Source organism: Trachypithecus francoisi, unplaced genomic scaffold (genome assembly GCF_009764315.1).
Source record: "Trachypithecus francoisi isolate TF-2019V2 unplaced genomic scaffold, Tfra_2.0 Lachesis_group2, whole genome shotgun sequence".
Taxonomy (NCBI): domain Eukaryota; kingdom Metazoa; phylum Chordata; class Mammalia; order Primates; family Cercopithecidae; genus Trachypithecus; species Trachypithecus francoisi.
The window spans coordinates 155,163,932-155,182,462 of record NW_022681465.1 but is presented as its reverse complement, the minus strand read 5'-3'; the positions used below and the strand labels follow the sequence as shown (position 1 = coordinate 155,182,462).

At 44.9% G+C, this 18,531-nt stretch overlaps 1 protein-coding gene and 1 long non-coding RNA gene across 3 annotated transcripts in view; one reads left to right on the top strand and one right to left on the bottom strand.

Annotated features, from left to right (window-relative positions):
- Positions 1–18,531, bottom strand: part of SPOCK1 (SPARC (osteonectin), cwcv and kazal like domains proteoglycan 1) — a 540,425-nt gene that overhangs the window by 153,742 nt on the left and 368,152 nt on the right. For both annotated transcript variants that reach the window (XM_033181134.1, XM_033181135.1), the window contains one exon: positions 13,245–13,359. In XM_033181134.1, the coding sequence (XP_033037025.1) occupies positions 13,245–13,359 (115 nt within the window). The remainder of the gene's footprint in view (positions 1–13,244; positions 13,360–18,531) is intronic.
- LOC117065826 lies at positions 1,139–3,906 on the top strand. The gene is made up of 2 exons (XR_004430053.1): positions 1,139–1,202; positions 3,604–3,906. It is a non-coding gene; the product is annotated as an uncharacterized LOC117065826 (long non-coding RNA).

Sequence of the window (18,531 nt, the reverse complement as noted above, 5' to 3'; positions counted from 1 at the left end):
TCAGTATGGGTCAGTTATCTCAACACAAGCCAGGCACTATTCAGCACAATGGTGAGATTAGTCAGTGACCTAAACAAAAGCCAAGAGCTATCATCAAAGACAAGGAAAGAGCAATTCAGAAATCATCAGGGCTGCTCTACCCATCACAGGCCCCGAGTACAAGAGCCGCAGTGAGTACTATGAGGCCACCACAGAAAGACCCCATTCAGAAAGACCCCATTTGGGCAACACCCACCTACTCCACCAGCTCCATACCAGCGGAGCTGCCAGTGTATGATTCCAGCCCAAGGGAGCTATGGTTGCAAGAACCAGAGACATTGCAGGGGGACAGGGCTACCTGGAGCCATCAGGGGCCCAACCCCTGCCTGGCAAGCTGTGGGGACAACACAGTTATCTCAATGGGTAGAGAAGGTGAGACTCTCATTCCAGTGGGCCTGGAAGGCAATACCCCTACCCCAGTGGGTCTGGAAGGGAGGAGCTCTGCCCAGCGGACCTGAAGGGCAGAATATCAAGTCACAAAAGATTATTCTTGAATAATCTTTTATTTAAGATTAAGTAGTTAAGGTTTACTACTATTTGCCCTCTTGAAGTTTTGACTTACTTGGGGCCCGTTATCCCTTTCTTCTTTCCTATTTCTCCCTTTTGGGATGGTAATCCTACACCTATCCCACCATTATATTTTGGAACCACATAACATGTTGGTTTCACAGGTTCACAGCTGGAGAGCAATTTGCCTCAGGATGAACAATATCTTGAATCTCATTCCCACTGGATTTAGATGATATTTAGATGAGAGTTTGGACTTCAGACTTTAAAGTTGATGTTGGAATGAATTAAGACTTTTATGGCTATTGAGATAGAATGAGTATATTTTGCATGTGAAAGGGACATGAATTTAGTGGGGGTCAGAAGAAGAATGCTATGGACAATGTTTGTATCTCCCCAAAATTACTGTGTTGAAACCTAATCCCCAATGTGAGGGTATTTGGAGGTAGAACCCTTGGAAAGTAATTAGGTCATGAAAGTGGAGCCCTCATGAATAGAATTGGTGACCTCATAACAGAGGGCCCACAGATATTCCTGGATTCTTCTGTCATGTGAAAACACGCAAAAAGACAGCTGTCTACAAAACAGGAAGTAGGTTCTCACCAGACATAGAATCTGAGAGTACCTTGATCTTGGATTTTCGAGCCACCAGAACTGTAAGAAATAAATTTGTTTATAAGCCACCCAGTCTATAGTGTCCTGTTATAGCAACCCAAATGGACTAAGATAACAACTGACACCACCCAGAACATTAAAAATAGCAGGGGCCTTTGCACATATGAGCCTGAAAACCTCTGTGAGGTTAGCAAGGATTGTTCCTCCATCTGATTTGTTTCCTGAGGAACTAGAGGTTCAGAAGAAAGACTACATTTATTCGGTGCCTACTATGTACTGATACTAAGCTCACTGCTTTCCTTATAAAAATGCCACAATGTGGGGTTTAAAGTAATCATTTTAGAAGGAAACGGAGCTTCGGTGCAGGAAGCAGCTTGAGGGCAGAGTGGCTCTTACACAGAAGATGGGTTTGGGGCAGCACGGCCCTGGTCCCCCAGCTCTGCCATTTAACAGGTGTCAACATTAAGCATGTCCCAGTGGGTCTGAGCCAGTGTCCTCATATGCTCTTAAACACTAGTAAATACTAAAAAACACTACGAAGTAATGCTCCTTATCTGAGTTCACCCCTCCCTCAACCCCAACTGTAGCTGGAAGTGCTTGCTTCCTTCTTAGAACTTCCAATTTATTTCATGGGATTTTCTATCTTCTAGATTAGATTATACACATTCACATTCTTAACCTCCTCTACTAGCCTACAAGCTCAATGAGGATATCTTTAGGATTTTTAATGTACACCCTCTAGATTCTCTCATGTGGGACAAAAGTCTGCTTTAAAGAATAAGAATTTAAGGAAATACAGTACACCCTAAACCACACAATTCTATCACTCTCCAACTGAAAGTCACACAAAACATCCCATCATACCTGGTCTGAAAGCTGCACATGTCCTCATGGTCTTTAAGGTGTTGCAGAATCTAGCCCTGCCTTTCTTTCCAGCCTCACGTATCCACACTCCCTCAGTCACTTCTTTCCTGCAGCACAGGCCTCCCCTTTCTCACTTTCTTTTGTACACTGAGCTCCTTCTCTTCTTCCCTGACTCAGGGCCTTTGCAGAGGCTGTTCCCTCCACTGAGAACACTTCCCTTTCTCTCTGCCTTGCTGGCACCTACCCCTTTGTAGTTGCCTGATAGGTTCTTCTTGCCTGCTACACAGGAAAAACCAATTTACCGAGGCTGTGATATTATAGAAGAGAAAGGGTTTAATGTGGAGCTAGCCAAGTGGTCGGACAGGAGCTTTCTTGCTCACATCAGCCTCCCTGAGAATTCAGAGGCTAGGGGTTTTATGGATAATCGGGTGGGCAGAGGCCTAGGGAATGGGTGCCACTGATTGGTGGGGGATAAAATCATAGGGCTGTGAAAAAGGGTCCCCATGCATTCAGTCCTCCTCCGGGTAGGGGCCACAGGACTGGTTGAGTCATGAGTCCCAGGTCCAGGTGGAGTCAGTCAGATGCTTGAATGTGCAGATCTGAAAAATATCTCAAAAGATCAATCTTAGGTTCTACAATAGTGGTTTGTCTATAGGAGCAATAGATAGAACAGAGAAAGTCACAAATCTTGTGACCTCTGGTCACATGACTCTTGAGTGGCAAGGGATTAGAGAAAGGCAAGCTGGTAGACAATGGCTGGTTATTGTTTAGCTACACCTACATGTTAGCCGAATTCAGACCCCTCTCATAATCCTAATCTTGTGGCTTTTCATTAGACTCACAAAGGTGGTTTTGGTCCCTGAGCAAGGAAAGGGATCATTTTAAAGAGGGAACTTCCCCTCCTCTCTTTCCCCCCTCATCCTTCTTTCAAAGTTTAACTATAAACTAAATTCTTCCCATGGTTGGTTTGACCTGTGTCCAGGACTAAGCGAAGACAGCTCAGCCTGTGAAGCTAGAGGCAAGAGGGAGTCACCCATGCTAGACTTCCCTTGCTGTCATAATCTTTACAAAGGCGGTTTTACTTTGCTCCCTGCAGAGGCAGTGATTCTTAAACCACTCCACTGTTATCTTCCTTAATCTTATCACAGTTTATTAGATATTTAATTTTTTTTCATCTGTCTCTTTCAACAGACTTTAATCTCCACATGGGTAGACCATGCCCACTCATCACAAAACTCCAAACATATAACACAGTGTCTAGCAAATGGAAGGCACCCATAAATATTTGTTGAATAAAGACATTATGACAAACTCCAACTTAGTGGGATCTGAAATAATGACCCATAACCCACCATCACCAGAGCATGCACATGAGCAGTTTTCTGAGCTAGTCCTGCTGAAGCAACTACAGGAAGGACTCAAGCTCTAAAGCATTTCATCACTGTCACCATATTCAGAGATGCCCTCCCCTGGTGCCTGCCAAGAAAAGGAATCTAGCTCCCCCTGTCACTTGGCTGTCCACTTGGGAATTCCTCACAACAATGGAAAGTTTGAGCCAGGTCTCCTCCTTTCCTTCAGGTCAATGTCACCATTCCGAAGCTGGACTTGAAGTTCACTGGGAAGCATGACACCACAGCACCTCCAGCTGTGGATGCATCATGGACAAGGCAGGCTGAAAGGAGAACTTCTCATTACTTGGTAACACAGCAACATTGGGTTCAATGCATACCCATGAAAAACATCATTTAAGAGAGTGCCTTGGAAAGGTGCCAAGGTCCCCAAACGAATTAACTTTCATCTCTCCTGTCCCTCTGTGTACAGAGGGCCTGCCCTGTGTACCCTCTCTCCATGAGGAACATTAAAGACAGAACATTAGCTTGAGAACATTCTATTTAAAACAAAAGTCCTTCTAAAGATAGCCTGGAATGTCCATCTAAATCATCCTAAGTCCATTTTCCGGCCCAGAACCCACATGATCAGCACCCCAGATGGGTCCTACTATAGTGGTTCATATCCATAAAGAATGTTTTTCATGGTTCATTGGTTGGATTAATCTGATATAAAATGTCTAAACTGAAAACCTCTGGGTTTGGATCTTGATGAGTTTCAGCAGAACAGCAAGTAAGTGACAGTAGATTTATTAATAACAAAGGAGAAGGAAAGTGATTAAAGAAAAATTAAAATGAAGTAAAAGTGGGAAAGTTCAATCTCATAAATTTTATAAAAGAAGATGATATCGGCCGGACGCGGTGGTGCACACCTGTAATCCCAGCACAGTGGGAGGGTGAGGCGGTGGATCACGAGGTCAGGATATCGAGACCATCCTGGCCAACATGGTGAAACCCCACCTTTACTAAAAATACAAAAATTAGCCAGGCATGGTGGCACATGCCTATAGTTCCAGCTACTTGGGAGGCTGAGACAGGGGAATCTCTTGAACCCGGGAGGTGGAGGTTGCAGTGAGCCAAGATCATGCCACTGCACTCCAACCTGGGCAACAGAGCAAGACTCCATCTCAAAAAAATAAAAAAAAAAAAAAGATGACATCTTTGTGAGGAGGCCACACAGGCTCTGGTCTACCTGAATACTAAAAATTATCTCTGGCCGGGCGCGGTGGCTCATGCCTGTAACCCCAGCACTTTGGGAGGCCAAGACGGGAGGATCACGAGGTCAGGAGATCAAGACCATCCTAGTTAACATGGTGAAACCCTGTCTCTACTAAAAAACATAAAAAATTAGCCAGGCGTGGTGGTGGGTGCCTGTAGTCCCAGCTACTCGGGAGGCAGAGGCAGGAGAATGGTGTGAACCCAGAAAGTGGAGCTTGCAATGCGCTAAGATCGTGCCACTGCACTTCAGCCTGGGCGACTCTGTCCCAAAAAAAAAAAAAAAAATCTCCAGAGCTTGCTAGGAATTTTTACTCAAGATGGGCAATTTAACATCTTCAGTGAATTGCAGGGGGGCTCAGGTTTGTTATTTTCTCAATGTTTAGGGAGAGATGTGCTCATATAGCAGTTCACCCCTGTGTGCTGCCCAGCAAGACCTGATCCCTAGTGGAAATCACAGCTAGTAATTATCTATTCAAAATAGGCACACCTACCTCAACCTCCTCTTTCTAATCTGCTGAAATCTGATGCAGGAAATACACCAATGTGTACATTCCTTAATCAGCAAGGACACCAACAAATACAGCAACTGCAGCCCCATCATTCTGGGCAGAACCGCAGAGAAAGGTAGTGTACGTAATGCCATTTTACTGGAAATGGAGGTGGGAAATCAGAGGGCATTGTTAATCAATCCCTGGCCCTGCCATTCCCAGCTTCACAGACACTTGACTTATTAGCATCTGAGCAAGTGCACATCCTGGGAATTCAACCATAAAACATTCTCCATCTCCTACAGATAAATCATGGCTCAAAAAAGATGGTGATCCAGTGCTTTGGGGTCAATGGAAAATATGAACTGCCCCTTCTGGAAGCGTTTTTTGTTGTTGTTGTTGTTGTTGTTGGTTTGTTTATTTGTTTTCCAGCAAGTACAGCCTGGAGGGGAGATGCCAAGCTCCCAGGGCAGAGTCTCTGGTTCTTGAGGGTACATCTAGAAACTACCAGGTCAGGCAGGAGGTAGGAGTCTCACTGGTCGACCTTGCCAGGTAAACCTGCTCCACCCACCCCCATCTTCAGATGGCACTGAAAGCATGGCTTAAATGAAAAATGGGAAAACAAGGCAGAAGAAGGTGAGTGAGACACATTTTACTGGCAGTCTTCTTTTGCTATTTTTAAAATGTATTTGGAGGCCGGGTGCAGTGGCTCACACCTGTAATCCCAGCACTTTGGGAGGCTGAGGCAGGCAGATCACAAGGTCAGGAGATAGAGACCATCCTGGCTAACACAGTGAAACCTCATCTCTACTAAAAATACAAAAAAAATTAGCCAGGCGTGGTGACAGGCGCCTGCAGTCCCACTTACCCGGGAGGCTGAGGCAGGAGAATCGCTCAAACCTGGGAGGCAGAGGTTGCAGTGAGCCAAGACTGCACCACTGCACTCCAGCCTGGGCAACAGAGCAAGACTCCATCTCAAAAAAAAAAAAAAAAAAAAATTGTATTTGTAAAACCAGCCTAGCGAATTTGCCTGACAATGTGCAGGATCTGCCTCTCATTCTGTTCCTTAACCAAGGGACTAAAAATTCCACATAATTATTCACATTTCCATTATGAATTGCTTTTTACTCTCTGCTGCTCATCATTAAGATCATCTAATCAATAGTCTTCGTTTCAGAGAGAAAAACAAAGGAACAGAGGAGTTAAGTGGCTTGAGTTATAAAATCTTGTTCAGTGAAGGCTCCACAAGCAGCTGGGTCCTTACCCTGAGCACAGCCATAAAGTGCTTCTGCTGTTTAAAAGAAAGAAGAGAGGGGCTTGTGGGTTTAAAGTAATTAAATATCTCTATGTTTAAGTGACATGTGGTTTGACTGATTACTTTCGGAAAAGCCAAGAAGGGGAAAAATGAATTCAGAATTATTGCTTTGGGCACAGAAAGAAGAAACAGGTTTAACACCAGGGCACGGACTAGTTGCTTTGCAAGGGGCAAGGACGGGAGAAAAGGTCCCAGGCATCTGTATAGCAGCACCTCTAGGGCAAGGAGCAGATAGGCTGGGGCGGGGGAGGGGCAGTTATCACTAAGGGAAATGCCCATCAGGCTCCTGGGAGCTTGCCCCACGACTCCACAGCAGAGCAGGCTGTGCAGCACAGGCAACAGGCATGGAATCTGGAAGTGCACTGACCTCCACTGTGGTTCCTAATCTTCCCCTTACTGGCAGTGTCCAATTAGGACAGTTATTTATAGAATTTCAACAATCCCATCTGTAAAATGGGTATTATAATACCAACCTAGCAGACTGTTGTGAGAGGTCAGTAAGATTCCTCCTGCAAAGGGTGCCTAACACAAGACAGGTGGTCAGTAAGTAGCATCCTTGAGCCAGCCACTTTCCTTCTCATCTTCTTTACTGTCCAGTGGTATTTATTTGCAAAACAATAGATCACAGTGATGATGTTTCTGTTTACAAAGATGACTGATTTGGAATAGGGAAACCCAAAGCTCCTTGCATTAATTCCACAATCAGTGTAGGGATATAGCAACAAGCTCTCATTGGCACCCTATCCAGACCCAGAACACAGTAAATGAAGATCCTCTGAGCTTAAAGGAGAACCCCTAAGCAATTCATGAGCCACTTGGAGAAGGGGCATAAGCTACCTAAATATAAAATCGTAGTAATGAATATGGGCACAATCACTCTTTGGTTACTGGCAATGCCTTGACTTGTGAAGTGCCAGAAAGCCATCCAGACACCCAGGAATTACCCACCTCCTGCAAGGCCACGTGTCTTCCAAACCTCGACAGCTATGTGTATGTATAATCAACCAGTTCAAAGCCCCTGTAGCAGGAGGCAGTGCTTTGTTGTAAAACAAAACTGAGATGAAATAACCGTCATCCTTTCAAATCTCCTCTGAGAGTTTGGTATTTGAGGCACATTCTGTGATGTACTTCTCTCTGACCTCGAACACTTTGATTCTTTTTTTCAAGTTCACATAAAAGACAGAAAGCTCTCAGATCGGTCTACTGTATCGAGAGCCTCAACTGGATCTGAATTCTTTGCTGGTGTGGAGAATTAGTTGTTATTCCAGATAGTTAAGAAGCGGAGATAAAGGGCCATTACATTAGAGAGGCCCAGCCCATTGGGAAGTCGGGCCATGTCTGCTCCTTATTTAAAAACAGATTAGTTCCCACTGCTCCCCAAAGGCTTGAAGGGTATACTTAGATATTGTAAGTTCCATCCTGACATCCCTCCCTCCCATTCACAATACACTTGCAGAATTTGAGAATGTGGCTTGTCTGGAAGGCTTAAAACAAATGCTTCAATTTTCCATTCTCCAAATGAAAATCAATGGCAACAGAGAGGTAAAATCAATGTTCAGCACTCTGTAGGGAAACCTCCACCCTCTGCCTCACGATCTCCCACCCCACAGAACAGTAAATCAGAACCAGCCATGCAGACTAGCAGAAAATCCCTGAGGGCAGAACCCTCTGCAGGCCTGAGGACTTTCTGTTTATCCCCTTGTCCCCTAAGAGAACATTTTTCTTAAGAATGCCTATGAGAATGTTTCTAAAACCTAAGTCAGGAAGAACAGCACCATGTTGTAATAAAAAACCTTCTTCCGCAAACAACCCCGTTTACCAATGGGATCCTGGGCATCTAAGACCAGAGTGTGACTTAACTGTCTCCCAAAGGGTCTACTTTATGATCAAGCCTTACAGAATGCTTAGGCACTCAATGATCACTGCTCTGAGGACAAATAACCTGTTTTCTGTCATCACAGATTGGTCTGTGTTCTCTAAAATTTCATGTAAATGGAAATTGTACAGTATCTCCTCCTTTGTGTGGGAGGTTTGTCTTCTTTCACTCTGCCTAATTATTACCAGATTCATCCATTATGTTGGATGTATCAATAGCCTATTTCCATTTACTGCTTAATAGTAATCCATTATGAGATAGACCACAATCTGTCTACTCTCTCACCTCTTGTTGACATTAAGCTTATTTTACAGTTTTTATCTATCACACATAAAGCTGATATGAACATGCAGGAGGGAGTCTTTAAATGCACATATGCTTTCATTATATTTTAGAATCAAATCTTTTGTTGTACGTGTTTTGCAAATATTTTCTCTCAGAGTGACTTGTCTTTTTCATTTTTGTAAAAGTGTCTTTAGAAGACCAGTGATGAAGTCTAATTTGTTGCTTTTCTTTTTGCATTACCTTTCAGGCTTTTTGTGTCCTACTTAAGAAATCTTAGTCAAACTCAAGGTCATAACTCTTACGTTTTCTTCTAAGCCTCTTCCAAGACTTCTAAAAAAGCCTAAGCTCTTATATTTAGGTCTATGACTCATTTGAAGTTATTTTTTGTATAGTATGTTATATAATGATTAAAATATATATCTATATTGCTTGAGCCCAGGAGTTCAAGGTGACAGTGAGCTATGATCATACCACCGCCCTTCACCCAGATGACACTGTCTCAAAAAAAATTATGTCTGCCAATAATTTGTAGTATTACCAAAATACTCACTCATAAAAATTAACTAAAGAGGGCGTAATAGAAATTTTTATATACAATATAGGAACCACTTGATCTGTTTTGACAAAAACACACCAATAGAAAAAAGCTCATGATGGAAGAATGGAAGAAAATATTCTGCAATATTTTAATTACTATTTTTAGATAGTGTGACCATTGCCTATTTCTTATTTCTTTTTCTTTCTCTACTTTTAATGTTTTCTATAACAAGCATCAACTACCATCACACCAAACTAAATTCAAAATTATCTTAAAGTAACCTAGGAGAAGGCTTCCTGACGCCCAGCTGTCTTCACATTGCTCTTTTATGCATAACTGGCCCCTTTAGAGAACTTGAAAGATGAACATACTACACAAATCTGTCCCTCGCAACCCCACTCAATATTGCTTAACAGCGGGAAGGCGTGAAACAAAGAATTTCCAAAGAGAATTCTCCAAAGAGAATGTGAGTTTACCTGAAACCAAATACAAATGCCACCCTAATCAAGGAGAAGAATTCCAGCAGGGGAGGGCTGCCTGCCTTGCTTGGCCCCCCCCCCCCCCGAAATTGCTTGCCTGCCGGCCCTGACACACTGCAGTCACAGACGTGTGTGTCAAACAGCTCCTCTGCTCACTCAATCTCCGCAGGCAAGGAAAGCTAATGAAATTCTCTCACTGATGTGCTCACTGTCCTTCTGTCTTGATCTGCTTGCAAAGATAGCCTAAGTCTGGAGCCTCATAATCAGCTAACGGCTGGCCTGGCTGCCTCTCTGTGTGCACTCCTGACTGTCTGGCAGGTGAGATTTGCCTCTTGAGCTGCTGCAGAGGCCAGCTTGGCTGGTGAGATTGCCTACAGATGTTTCACAGAGAGAAAGATTATTTCCCTGATTGATGAATAAATAGAGTTGCCAACATGGTTTCCCTGGTCAGAGGGGACCCCCTGGAGTATAATGTGGAAGGACAGATGTTTCTTCTGGGAAGGTGTCCAAGACCCTTCGAAGAGGTATGCACTCAACTGATATCGTGGGCTGAGTAATTCAGCCTCTAAGAGGAAGAGAAGAAAGGTTGGACATACAACCACAGCAAACACACTCAGGCCTCCTGAGCCAGGCTGCCTTCCAGACCTTGATAAAGGAGTGGGCATGCCATCTCAGCCAGCACCTCCTCTTTGGCTATTTCCAATGAATCAATGGGTCCAATTATCAGAAATCCCATCATCTTCTTAGTCTACACCTGCTGTGAACTGTAAAGGGGGCAGCAGAAATGATGCTGTCATCCTCACGCTGCACGGCAAAGGCTTCCTCTTACAGAAACTGCAGAGGCAGGCACAATCAAACTGGGTAGGGACCAAGGCACCCGTAGTGAGTTACTTTGTAGTCAGTAACTTGCAACTCTGGAGATTTCTGGCTGACCTTCTGAAATGAAGTAGACAATAATAACTATTATCATAATTGTTTCAATAATTGTACAAACAGCTGTCATTATTTGACCTAGACTATATACTTTACACACCACCATTTTATTGAACACTCAAACACACACACACAATATTCTGCAAGGATTCATAAAATTTATCACCCATAAACCCTCCCTGTAAGAATTGCTAGAGGATGTGTTCCAGCAAATGAAAAAGAGGAATGGTAGAAGCACTGTCATTAAACCTATTTAACAGATAAAGAAGCACAAATTCAGAAAGATAAAGTAACTTGCCAAGGCCACTTGGAAAAGGAAATCGCCAACCTGGGAATTGAGCCCAGATGGGTCTCCTTCCCAAATCCATGCTCTTAGCCACTGTAATTTTGTGGTCACCAGGAGATGTGAAAGATGAGGATTACAATTTCAACACAAGCACAATAGTGTTGGTGCTTCCAACACAGAAACATGGCATGCCCAGAAAAACACCATTTACACCTGGATATGCGTGAATATCAATAAGGTTGCTGAGTAGGTCTCAAACCGATTTGAGTTTAAAACTAAAAATGTCTAACACTTCCAGAAAGGGCTATATTCTGCATTGTAGGAGGAAACATGCAATGGACTCCGTATCTTACACTTACACACACACACACACACACACACACACCCAACACACATGGCTAAACAACCTAGAGCACCATCCCAAAGGGTATTTGGGTATTTTTAATTAATATGGCCACATCTTCCCTCCATCCGAGAAGAAAGACATTGCATGTAGCAGGAGATTCTGGGCTAGTTTTCTCAGATAATATATACCTTAAAAGGAACTTCAAATAAGAAATCCCCCCAAAAATATTTTTTTACATACCACTCCCCAATGAACTTGACTTTTCTCGGGGATAGGAATAGAGTATCTTGTTTACCTCCAGAGCCTTGGTGCCTAAAGCCTCAATACCTTTTCGTTGAATGTCATTGAATGGATGAGCAGACAATAACAGGTAAAATAAAGATATCAACATATTGTAGTAGTGAAAACCATAAACTTTGGAGGCAGACAATCCTGGGTTTGAATCATGCTGCTGCTTGCAAACAAATTACTAATGCCTCACTAGCTTCAGTCCTCTCTTTGGAAAGCAGAGACAAAATAAATACCAAATTTACAAAATGGCTGAAAGAACTCAAGGAAACAGTGCTGAGCACAATGCTAGCACAGGCTGAAGTCTTTCAGGAATGCAATCTAGCTTTACCACCAGGAAAACAGTTCAATCTGGGGACACAGAAAAGCACATTATGATACCTTGCATCTTGCTCTTGTAGAGACAAAGTCTGATTATTTTAAAAATAACCTTGACAGTGACCCAGAGCAAGATGACCTTGGAGGCGAGGTCTATTGCTGCAGGTGCCAGGCTTAGAGAGGCCAGAGGGGTATGGGGTGGGGGCTGCTCTAGATGCTCACCTTATGTCAGGAGCACCATTTCTCTGCCAGACCATGATTTCAGAGGGCAGGAGCTCCCCAGGCACATCCAGAGGAAACCATTTACAAGATTGAGGGAAATTAAAACATACCCCAAGAGGAACAGCCAAGGGGACCAGTATTGCTTGGACTTCAGGAATAGAGGGAGGGGATAGGACTCATTCTGCATGGTCCCAGCTCAAGCTGGAGATATAGAGCAAAAGTTCTCGGTGGGGAGCAGATTTAAGTGGGAATCTTTATCTATATTCAGAAAGGTTGCTTTATTTGCCTAAGGTCATGGTGCACTGCAGGTGAGCGGCAAAGCATATTACCCCCTTGGGAAATGGACACGGGTAAAAGCCCCATTGTGACACCTCTCAATTGTACAGGCAGTACAGGGAGAAATGCAGAATATGCACTGAAATTGCCTTCCCCTCATCCCTGCCCCGTCCGACTCCCTTCTTAAAGAAAGCCCATTTCCATGTGTATACTTGTTTGCTTTCATGCTTCAGGTATTTTTACAGGACCGAAGGAAGGAGCAGTCTGAATTGAAAGGCTGCATCCATCATTTGTGAAAGCCTGAACCCACTGAATAGATGATGCTGGGACTGCAGTTAGGCGTAAGAGCAATGACTTTAAGGACCCTGAAGAAGACAGGGGACACTTCCCCCTGGGCTGGGGAAAAGAGGATATCAGGGGCTGTACCCTGAGGAAATAGTATGTTCCCAGAAGGAATGGTGGTGTGGTGGTCCTGAGAAAGCAGGACCCAAAAACCAAGGCTGGCAAAGATGCTACATCCGATGGAGACATGGAAGCAGAGAGCTCTTGAGCCTCAAGGGACCTCGAAGAATCATCGCAGTGAGTCTGTCAGTGCAACCAGGAGACTAAACACTTGGCCCCTGTTTTCTTAGTTGTAAGTTTCCTAGGTCGTGGCATCACTCTGGGAGGAGAAAGATCCCAATAATGACCAAGAAGGAATTTTCTGCTCATCTGTGCAGATCAGGACTCAGAGTCAAAATGAAATAGATTTAAAGGAAATAAAGATGGACATTCTTTGTAAACCTGTGTTTGAGAACTGAGATTCCTATCATAGTCGGAGTACAGGCACCAAACACCATACAAATGGTGACCCTAATACTATGCTCTCCCCTCCCCATATCCCCACGTCAAAGACTGGAAACCCTTAGAGCTGCCAGCTGCAGAATGCCTCCCAGCCCCCAGCCCCCAGCCTTCCCGCCTTACCTGGGGAGCAGGTGCTTACGACTGACACACAGGGCGGTCTGGTAGTCCTGGGTCACACACACTTTGTGAGGGCTGCATTTCACCTTCAGGCAGGGGTCCTTGGATGGGTCTAGGGCTAAGGCAAAAACAAGAAGGAGGGCAGGGTTAGGACCTCCAGGGAAATTTAATTTTCTTTTTTTTTAGTTGAGATGGAGTCTTGCTGTGTCACCCAGGCTGGTGGACAGTGGTGCAATCTCAGCTCACTGCAACCTCCCCTTCCTGGGTTCAAGCGATTTTCCTGCCTCAGCCTCCCAAAGTAGCTGGGACTACAGGCGCACGCCACCACACCCAGCTAATTTTTGTATTTTTTTTATTTTTTATTTTTGAGACGGAGTCTGGCTCTGTCGCCCAGGCTGGAGTGCAGTGGCCGGATCTCAGCTCACTGCAAGCTCCGCCTCTCGGGTTTACGCCATTCTCCTGCCTCAGCCTCCCGAGTGGCTGGGACTACAGGCGCCTGCCACCTCGCCCGGCTAGTTTTTTGTATTTTTTAGTAGAGATGGGGTTTCACAGTGTTAGCCAAGATGGTCTCGATCTCCCGACCTCGTGATCCGCCCGTCTCGGCCTCCCAAAGTGCTGGGATTACATGCTTGAGCTACCGCGCCCGGCCAATTTTTGTATTTTTAATAGAGATGGGGTTTCACAGTGTTAGCCAAGATGGTCTCGATCTCCCGACCTCGTGATCCGCCCGTCTCGGCCTCCCAAAGTGCTGGGATTACATGCTTGAGCTACCGCGCCCGGCCAATTTTTGTATTTTTAATAGAGATGGGGTTTCACCATATTGGCCAGGCTGGTCTCAAACTCCTGACTTCAGGTGATCCACCTGCCTCGACCTCCCAAAGTGCTGGGAGTACAGGCCTGAGCCACTGCACCCGGCCTTAATTTCTATTTCTACTTAAATAAACAGGTAGAAAATAAATCAACCATGTGTTTGCCCTCGGTGCTGTTCTCTGAGGCTGGAGGGGAACAGAATGAAAGCCCAAGCCTGGGGAAATTCTGTGTCTATCACACATTCTTCCTCAACATCAGGGGAGCAATTCCTTTGTGCTTTGGGAGTTTCAGCATCTTCAGCTCAGGCAGGAATTACTTCTTAAAAATCCTTTCAAATCTTATGTGATCCAAGAAACAAGAGCTACTTTTACCTCTTTGGTTATGAATCTGGTGTTGCTTTTTATGACTTCATTCATGCCTAAGTTTACTCATTTCCTATAAAAAGTCCTTGAGGACAGAGTTTTTTGCTTCCATTCAATAAACACTAACTATGTGCATAAACAACCTATTTTAAGTTTTTGAAGAACTTCACGATGTATGAGACAGTTTGTGCTGTGCAAAGTTACAATATACCAGGCAGGGGGGAAAGCTTACACATAAATATTTATTGTGCAAGGCAGAATTAGATAAGGACCATGACGGGCATATACAATGATAATAGAGCTCAAGAGAAAAATGGAGATCAATTTCTAGGGCAAGGATTGGTGGAGCATTAATATGTGAATTGGATCTTGAAGGATGGGCAGGATTTTGAAAAGCAAAGATAGAAAAAGCAATCCAGGCAGAGTGAACCGGCACAGCGAGTGCAGGGAGGCATGTTCGGGCAATCATAAGATACTCAATCTGACTATTAAGTGTGGTTTGTGGGGAGGCAGTAATGAGACGGGAGGGGGTGGGGGAGTTGATTCAAACAAGTAACTCCAGAAAGGTTCTCCAAAGACGGCAGTTCATATATTGCAACATTTCCTGGAATAGGCTGAGCAGCAGGCCCTCGGCTAATCAGCACTCTGCATGCTGAGGTGCACATGCTCATCATTGGCACAGAAGAGGCCTCGGGGAATTCTCTACAAAACAAAAGCAATTGTGCCATCTTCCAGCTCCGGGGCCTAAAGCCTATTAAGTAGTAAATCTTTCATAACTGCTCTCCACAGTCAGGAGAGGTGATGTCTCCCCATGTCCTCCCCATGCAAACAAATTGGCATCCTGAGCAGGTACAGCAAAACTTCTACAAGAAATGACATGGTCAAAAAACCAAACCAAAACAAACATAAAGAAATGTCACAGTGCCCTCAACCACTGGACTCTTAGCCATCCTGACTCCTCAGCATGTGGAGGACGTCACCGTTCCTCTCCTCCTGCCCAGGCCCAGAATCTGCACGCTACTTTCTTCAGATGCCTGCTGAGAATTTCTCAAGAGTCCTGAACATACAACATCCAAAGGTATTTCTCCTACTTGAACAGCTTAGCTGGCTCCCTCCACTGCTGCAGCTTCAGCAGCTGTAAACAGAAGCCAGGCTGAATTCTCAGGCCCATCTGGAAAGTAACACGACCCAGGGCCCGGTCCTAGGGGAGTCACCTGGTAGAATCTACTCCCCAAGGGATGTGGCTCTGATACTTGGATCTTAGCAGAGAGAAACAGGCCGTGAGATAAAAGATAGGCTGATCTGAGCCCCAGGGACAGAGTGTTCATTCACTCAGAGCTCTTAAGCTGAAGGCAACCTCTGCAAGGCAGGTGGCAGGGCCCTATGTCTACCTTCAGAGTCTTCTAAGACTGGGCCTTCCAGAAACTTGCAGCAAGAGCTTCCTGGTCCTAAGTGGAACTCTTTTGGTTCCTGGGGATGTCTGCATGAGAAGCCAGGAGGCTGGTGTGGTCTCAGCCCAGGGCACTGCCCCCCACGCCAAACCTGGGACTACAGCTCAGCCAACTTTGACTCGTTCTCTAAGAATCATCCAAAATTGAGTCAACAATTAAGAATGATTACCAGATGACCAGTAATGATGAAAATTTCTCAAGGGTCCTGAACACACAACATCCAATGGCGTTTCTGCTGCTTGAACAGCTTAGCAGGACATGTCAGTCCTTCATTGCCCCTTCTCACACTTCCACACACCACAGGATGAAGACATTTATAGATCTCAAGAAACTTGGGGACTAGACCACTGGCAGCCTCAGTCATAGTTACCAGATGAGGCATTTCCCCCAATACATGCCAAGTGCTGCAGCAGAGAACTTGAGATTTTCACTTGAGTGGATGTCAGAGATGGAGAAAAACAGGCTGGCCTAGGGTGATGGGTGTCAAAATCTGCAGTACTACATGACAAGTTTTGTGGCAGAATTTGAGCTTATTTTTGCCTCTGCAGCCAACTTTGTTAACATGCCACACTGCCCCCCGGGTGGTCTCAATGGACAGTGCAATCACAAGGATCATGAATCAGCTGAGCAGAGCCGGGAACAGCACAGACTCCAGGGCAGGGTAGCTTCTGGGACTGAACCCTGCCTCTGCTGCTTGTTAACCTTGCATACCTCACTTTCCTCTTCTGTGAAAATGGGGATAAAAACAGCACCTGCTATTGCTTGGTGGTTGTCATGAACATTTAACGAGTTAATATCTGTAAGTACTCAGAACAGACCTGGAACATGCTAAGCACCTCATATGTGTTTATTAAGTTGTTTGTGTTTGTCTTTTGTTCCCAGAGTAAATAATGAGTTTTCATAGTAACAAAGAACCATAGTTGTTTTTTTTTTTTTTTTTTTTGAGACGGAGTCTCACTCTGTCGCCGGGGCTGGAGTGCTGTGGCCGGATCTCAGCTCACTGCAAGCTCCGCCTCCCGGGTTCACGCCATTCTCCTGCCTCAGCCTCCCGAGTAGCTGGGACTACAGGCGCCCGCCACCTCACCCGGCTAGTTTTTTTTGTATTTTTTAGTAGAGATGGGGTTTCACAGTGTTATCCAGGATGGTCTTGATCTCCTGACCTCGTGATCCGCCCGTCTCGGCCTCCCAAAGTGCTGGGATTACAGGCTTGAGCCACCGCGCCCGGCAAAGAACCATAGTTAACACTCACTGAGTGCTTTTGACATACAGGCAGTGAACTAAGCCGATTGGATTACCACATTTAATTTTCATAGCTATCAAAGGAGGTGGCTGTTATTAATGTGCAGGTCTTAAAAATAAATTGCTAATGAGAGATGCAGAACAAACCTGGGCTGTGACTCCAGAACCCAAATTCTTCACCAGTGTATGCTCGAAGCATGAGAATCTCCTACTATCTTCTTTAAAAAGCTGATTGGGGGGCTTACCTCACACCAAGGGCCCAGGTGCACCATATTCTTGAGAGGCTTTTGGGGCAGAATGAGACTTACTGGGTAAAAGGAGGGGGCAGCCAGGTGAGCCGGTGCTGCAGAGGATGGGCCATGATTCCCTCTCAGTACACCCCACAGGATGAGGTCACCAGCCCTGATCTTCCCCAAGAGGGTGGGGTGCCCAGCTCTGGACACCTGAGCCCTCAGCCTACCCCCTGTGAATGCAGCCATCCCTCAACTGAGTCAAAGGAACCATGGTCTGGTCAATTTTGTTCCTATAGTCTTGCCATCTGTCACCCCACCTTAGGCTAATTCCTGTAGACCACCCTCCACTTCTGGAAGCTAACATTTCTTTAAAAACCAAAAACCTCCAACCCAAAATACTAATAAATAAAAACTGTTCGTTATTAAACTCCCTACACATACTTAACAATTTGCATAGAGAAATCAAGTCTGCTAAAAATCAATTACTAGGATCTGAATACTTCAAACCTGTATGCAAATTATTTAGAGTAAATGAACTTCACAGAGCAACAAAACAGTAACAAATCAAGCTGTCAGTGTTTGTTTAATCACCTCGCCGCATTTTGTTTTTGAAAAACAGCAACACTGGGATTGAAAGGGGATGAGGAGTGTGTCATTTCCATTTAAACGCAGGCCTCCCAAATACGTTTTTCCTCGCAGCCTCAACGCTCAGGGTGACAGATGCTCCTGAAAGGCACCCAGCACCAGTACTGGAAAGGACTGCGGCTGCACTTTGTAAAGAGAAGGATAAGAGATCCGAATAATAAGTGGCATTTGAGAGGCCTTTTAATAAGTAGGGGAAACTGCAGGTGAGAAGGTAGGAGAGACAGCTGAGCGTGACAGCCCCGAGCAGGGTTCAAAGTTTCCTTGTCATGGTGCTACTGATTTCTTGGGGACCTTGCTCCAAGTTTCAATCTCTCTCTGCATACGAGGAGTGACAGGACGCAGACATCCCCAGAGGATGACAAAGCCCTGTGTCCTCTCTACCTCTTCTATCACCAAACCTGCAGGACTCCTGTGGACCCAAACAGGACAGCGTCCCTAGCACAGAGCAGGTGCCCACCAAAGGTTAATTTTATCTTTCCCACCTATATGCAGAAGTATTCAAGAGTCAACTGGCACCCAGCACATATCCAATTATTTTTTCCAGAATGAC